General features: G+C 30.4%; 1 protein-coding gene across 4 annotated transcripts in view; it reads right to left on the reverse strand.

Annotated features, from left to right (window-relative positions):
- Positions 1–5,676, reverse strand: part of LOC108911029 (voltage-dependent L-type calcium channel subunit beta-2) — a 44,920-nt gene extending 39,244 nt beyond the window's left edge. For all 4 annotated transcript variants that reach the window (XM_018715846.1, XM_018715851.1, XM_018715850.1 and 1 more), the window contains exon 1: positions 5,343–5,676. In XM_018715846.1, coding sequence (XP_018571362.1) covers positions 5,343–5,438 — 96 coding nt within the window. In that variant the 5' untranslated portion in view covers positions 5,439–5,676. The remainder of the gene's footprint in view (positions 1–5,342) is intronic.
- Positions 5,677–5,913: the final 237 nt, after the last annotated feature.

The following is a 5,913-nucleotide window of genomic DNA, read 5'->3' on the forward strand; positions in this document are numbered from 1 at the left end:
GCTCTTTCAGGTTTTGAATCAAGTTTCATGTTAGACATACAGGGTAAAAAGTTATTAACTAAATTTTCGGTAAAATTGGTCGTAAGTGGCGCCCTCTATGAGCAATGCTGAAATTACAACACGCATCTTATTCGTCGCTTAAAAAAATATAGTATCACAAATTTTCAAGTTCCTAACCTACATATTTTCAGAATAATCGCAAAAAAACGATTTAAAATTTTAACTTTCAACACCCTGTATTTCCGAAACTATTAACTTTCGGATGAGGCATGTTTGTGCCAATCGTCACCATTTCACGTGTAGTATCTTCAGCTTTCGATTTTCCCATTGTTAATGAATCACTCTGTATTTCAGTATTTTTAGATAGGGTAATATATTACAAATCAAGATTATCTTTCCATATAAGCTTTTTTTCTGAAAATGGACAAGGGGATATACTCTTTTAAAGGAGAAAATACAGGGTGTCGCGCTTAAATATAATACAAGCCTGTAACTTCATTATTTGGCTGATTTAAATTTTTTTATGGAATATAGGGTAAAAAAGAACTCTATCTAACTGTGATACTGCTGTTTTTTATTAACGGCCAATTTTTCAAATAGGTCAAAAATAAAGAAGCTACAGGCTTGTATCACATTTACGAGCGACACCCTGTATAATATTTTTTGTGATATTTTATTCTTAAACATCGAATTAACATAATAATAATAAATTTAGAGAGGATATAATCACTTATAAAAAGTTTGGGATGTAAGTCACTTCTAATAATACCTAATAGGTACTGCATAAATTAAACCAGAACACAAAAAAGTGGTCTTACCTATGATTTTACCCAATAGGCTATATGTATTTTGACGTACTGAATCTGAATCTGAAGTCCGTTTAGCTCAAACACCCCCAAATTTAACGTTAGTGAACGCAAAAAAAAATTCGAAAAAATTTGTTCTGAACTTGATCAAGTGGGTTTCTTATGTGTTTTAAAGTGCTGAATTCAAATCTGAAGTCTTTTAGCTGCATCCCCGTTCCCAGATTTAGCAAAAATCGCAAAGTAATAGCGAAAAATCGCAAAGAAATGTGTTCTTATAAATTTTGACGAGCCGAATTTGAAGTCTGTTGAGCCTCATTACTCAAAAATGTTGTAAAAATTGCAAAATATCGCAAGAGAAATGGAAATCGTGAATCCGAATAAATAATAATAATTTCGACCGACTCGAATCAGGCTTTTCTTGATGTTGCTCTTACAGCGAACTCTTTTCTTTTTGATGACCTATGCAGGGGTTTCTGTTTCTTTTCTGTCTATTCTGATTCGTTTTTCTCTTTTTGTGTCCAACAGAAATCTGCCATCATGAATCAATTCTCCATTTATAAAAATAGTTATAACTGTAAATATAGGAAAGGAAAGTAGACATTTCACTGAATTACTGAACTCTTTTTGGAATTCACACGATGATTTAATATTAAAAAGTGATTGATAAAATAATACTTGGCGTTCATGTTACTGATATGAAAGTTTAAGCAACGATGATAGAGGTTAGTACTTGATTGTGTAATCCACATAATCCTGGATATCCAGGTAAGACCCTGCACCATTCACAGAAGCTACAAACATTTAGGCCAGACTTATACAGAAAAACGTATCAACCCTCGGAAAGGATCTAAAACTAACGACCCCTTGTGTAAGCGAGGCGAGGAAAATAGCCCTACTCTACGAGAAGGTGGTGATTCAGCAAAATTTCCAGAATAGGGATTGCTCATGGCTTGGCGAGGGTGTTTAGCCACAATAATATATAATAACCATAAAGCAAAAAGGAAAATAATACTGTATGGTTTTTTGCGTTTTTTTTCTTGAGGGTATTTTTTGAAAAGACGCCAGGATGTACCCTATTCAGCCTATTGGATTATTTTATAACATTCTGATAGACACATATAGACCATACCATATCCACCATAGGTAGCGCCATTGGCATCTCCACTACTAGAACTCCTATTACTGAGTTACTACATTTTAGAATACAACTTCGCCTAACATTATGGTTGTCACTGATTTAGAATTATCTTAATTGTAAATTATATGCTGACTGAAAATGGAATTATTACTTTATCTTGAAAGGTAAAATAAGAGTAACTAACTACCTACAATTCGTTTAATTTATAAGGATCCAAATTATAATATATTTCTTGCACTTCAAAAAGTTCAAAATCAAGAATTACCTTTTTCATAATTTTTGAAGTGACACAAGATTCAAATTATTGACAGGTGGATAAATATAAGGAAAGTATTAATACCTAGTATAAAGCTATAATTTAGATGTTGATTGATATTTCTTTATTTACGGAATATCTTAATAGCAATTATTATCTGTATCATCATTTTTACTATTAGAATATTTATAGCAAATTTCTCATACAATTAGTTAATTTTAGTAGAATATTTGTTCTCATATAAAATATAAATTTTCTATTTCTTGAATAATATTGATATAAAACATTTATTGTTAATATCTATTTAAAGAAACAAGAGTTTAATAATTGGAGGGGTAATGATTAGAAATACAATAGTAGTTTTCTCCGTGTACCATTTCTGAGAAAAATAAAAAACTAAAAGATGACCTAATGACCGAATGAATCGTCTTAAATAAATCAAAATATCGAGATGTCGATTTACTGTTAATTTTTTTTTGCACGCGAGATCTAGACAATAGCTATGTACTTTTTGTCTTTCTTCTTGGGAAATATAAAAAAACTTCAAATTTATCACTATTGGTCCACCCTTTAGAGTTAAATTCCTTAGAATCGAGTAGATTACTTTGAATTCGGGAATGATAAGTACTCACAAAGACTGTAATTAATTATTCCTTTTATCGATATGAACTCTGTATATGTTAAATGAAGTTACCTATTTTAATAAAAATTACAATCAGTAGAATATATCTCTGACAGGTTTATTAATTCCTATTTACTGCAAAGCCTGCGAAGTACATTTATTTAATAATATTTACCTTTGCTGTAGATTTATGACGTTATAATGCAGATGGCAATACTGCAATAGAGTTACACTGAGAAAAACATTAGTATGTATTAAATCATTTCTGTGTGTCCCAAACTAATCGTAGATTTGAATACTGTCTAGCATATATAGGTTTACCTACTTATAACTTGTTATAATTCCAAAATTTTAAAAAGCCCAGTTTTTGTGTAAAATTTGTATATTTAGATATATTTGATATTTCATTATGTTAAATATGCAGGAATTTCGTTCAAATATTGTTTATTTTAATAATATCTTCTGTTACTATTTCACATAGTAACTAAATAATTTTTGTTTTAAAGAATATTAGGTATATACAGGGCACTTAACATGTATGGACTGTATTAAAATATTTTTTAATATAAAGATGATTCGCTTGGAAAACTATTTTCTTCGGTACCTATAACTGAAATTGTTTATTTGGTGTAATTTAATTAATAGTAACAAAATCATTAAAATTGGCAAACATTGTTTCAAGATTACGTAGATATGGTTAAAAATTGGCTACACTTTTGTCTGGATTATCTGTTTACTACTTTTTGTATTCAAAAATTTTTCCATATACAGTGCTATCCAAAAAGTTTGCACCATATGGGAAAAAACTTTATGTATAAATTTAATAAATTTCTTCGATTGTCAGTTGTCTCTGCATGTCGTCAAATCAAAATAGCGTCCATCGAACTTCATAAAACATTTGTTACATACGAGGGGCGGACGAAAACTGCAAATCGGCCCAAGAATAAAGTACCTTTATTTTCAACCCTAGGCAAAAATGTTATAAAGAAAAGTTATTTCTGTCTAAAAGATTAGCCCGAATATAAAGTTTCAGTTGAATATGTTGAAAAAGCGATTCCTGACAATTTTGCAACTTTCCCTTGTACCACAATTCGAACGAAAACATCCATCACTATAGTCACGTTTTTTTAGTACGCTTCCACGAGTAAAACATTATAATTCCTGAAAACAAGAGACAACAAACAACAATTCCTCGAATCGGGAACTAATAAGGCCGTTATGAAAAATTGTATAGAAAATAAGAACAAATTTGATGCAAACTTTATTTTATGTTCAAGAATAATTTAAAGAGGGACTATAGAATAAACTTAGTAATAATAATACTTTAAAGAAGAAGTGTATATGTGGTGTACTATTTTTATATGGTTGCCAAAATTTAATTGTTGATCTAATACAACATCAAGATATTTAATCTCCAAGACCATTTCAATCTTTACACCATTGAAATCGACCCCAAGATTACTCTGTGCATAATTTTGATACCTTTGTTTTGTACCTAAAATCATACATTTAGTCATTGAAGCATATAATTTAAGTTTATTATTGCATTGCACAACCACTTAATAATAGTAATATAATTAACTGTTTTAATAGACAGATGAATATTTTCACGTCACATGTAAAATAATGTATTTTAATATTATCAGAAGAAGGTTCACCCAAAATTGTAAGAATAAGAAGAAGAAGAAGAAGAAGAAGAAGGAGAATTGTAAGTAATTAAGTAGGTAATTAAGTAAGTAATTTGTAAGTAATTTTCAACTCATTATCCGCATTTTGTTATGCATCTTTGAAATTGTTTCCACAAAATAAGAGCTTTCTATACGTTTCTTTTTATATTTTCCAATTACATTTTTATTAATTTTAATTATTTTCAGTCACTCTTTTAGGTAACATTTAAATTCAACAAAATATTTTTCCCATAACTATTCCATTCTAGCAACAATTGCAAAATTTTACAATATTATCATTATTATCTTATTATTTGAGATCAATGTAGTATTCGTATAAATATGAATTAGTTTCCTTTATCATTACAGTAAAAATATTTCCGAGGTCTTGATAAATACATTTTCACGCCATGCCAAACTTCAAGGTATATCGAGTGTGACATTATATTTATAGTTCATTTGTGAAACGAAACTTCAAATCAAATGCTCGATATTTTATTACAGATTGCAAACACAGATAAGCACGTGCTCTTCACGTTCATAAATTTTAAAATAGTACACAAACTGGAATCGCTCCTATTCCGTAATATTCCAAATCAACAGTGAAATAACTCATACTAAAATATTTCTAACCTTCTGGCAGATTCGTCAGAGCCTTCTAGACATCCAGCACAGTCGATTTCCAAGGGGGAGACACTAAAGAAAGTCTAAATATATCCCTAAAACGATTTCGCCAAACATCTCGCGCTTTATGCAACACATGAAACCGGATTATTACTAAATTACTCAAATAAAGCATACAATCCACATAAAACCAAACTTATAGTATGAAAGTGCCATAAATTTTGATTACCCTTCTATTCCTGGAGAATGGTATGTAAATGTGTTTCTTGGGGTGGTGATGGTGGTGGTGGTGGTGATGGGAATGATGGTGCTTCTTCCTCAGCATGGTCCTATATTAGTTGTCTTCTATATCACAGCACTATTCACTTTACTAGATAAAACACGATTTTTTTACTTAGCGATATCAGCAATTTCACGAAACAGGTTTATCACAGACACGCTTATTCATTTTAGAACAATTGTTTTAAAAAAAATGTGTCCACATCACCTCAGTTTAATATTTCGTTGAGGAACTACCGTCAAAGCGACTGTATATCTTATGCCAGAGATGATTCTAAAAATAATTAAAGGAGTCTGAGACTTATGTCCCATGGTATCAACGAAATTTTATTTATGTTTCTCGGTAGTAGAAAATAAATACGCGGCTAAACAAATATTTTGGCTGAGCTTCCTAGAACCTATTGTAGCACAGTCTAAGTGGTTCTAGTTAGAAATGCTTCAGCACTGGAAATTTTGTGTCTCATGAAAAACGAATCGATGTAATAATCTGTGAATTCTAAATAAGTCCAAATGTTCTGTCG

Source organism: Anoplophora glabripennis, unplaced genomic scaffold (assembly GCF_000390285.2).
Source record: "Anoplophora glabripennis isolate ALB-LARVAE unplaced genomic scaffold, Agla_2.0 scaffold533, whole genome shotgun sequence".
Lineage (NCBI taxonomy): Eukaryota > Metazoa > Arthropoda > Insecta > Coleoptera > Cerambycidae > Anoplophora > Anoplophora glabripennis.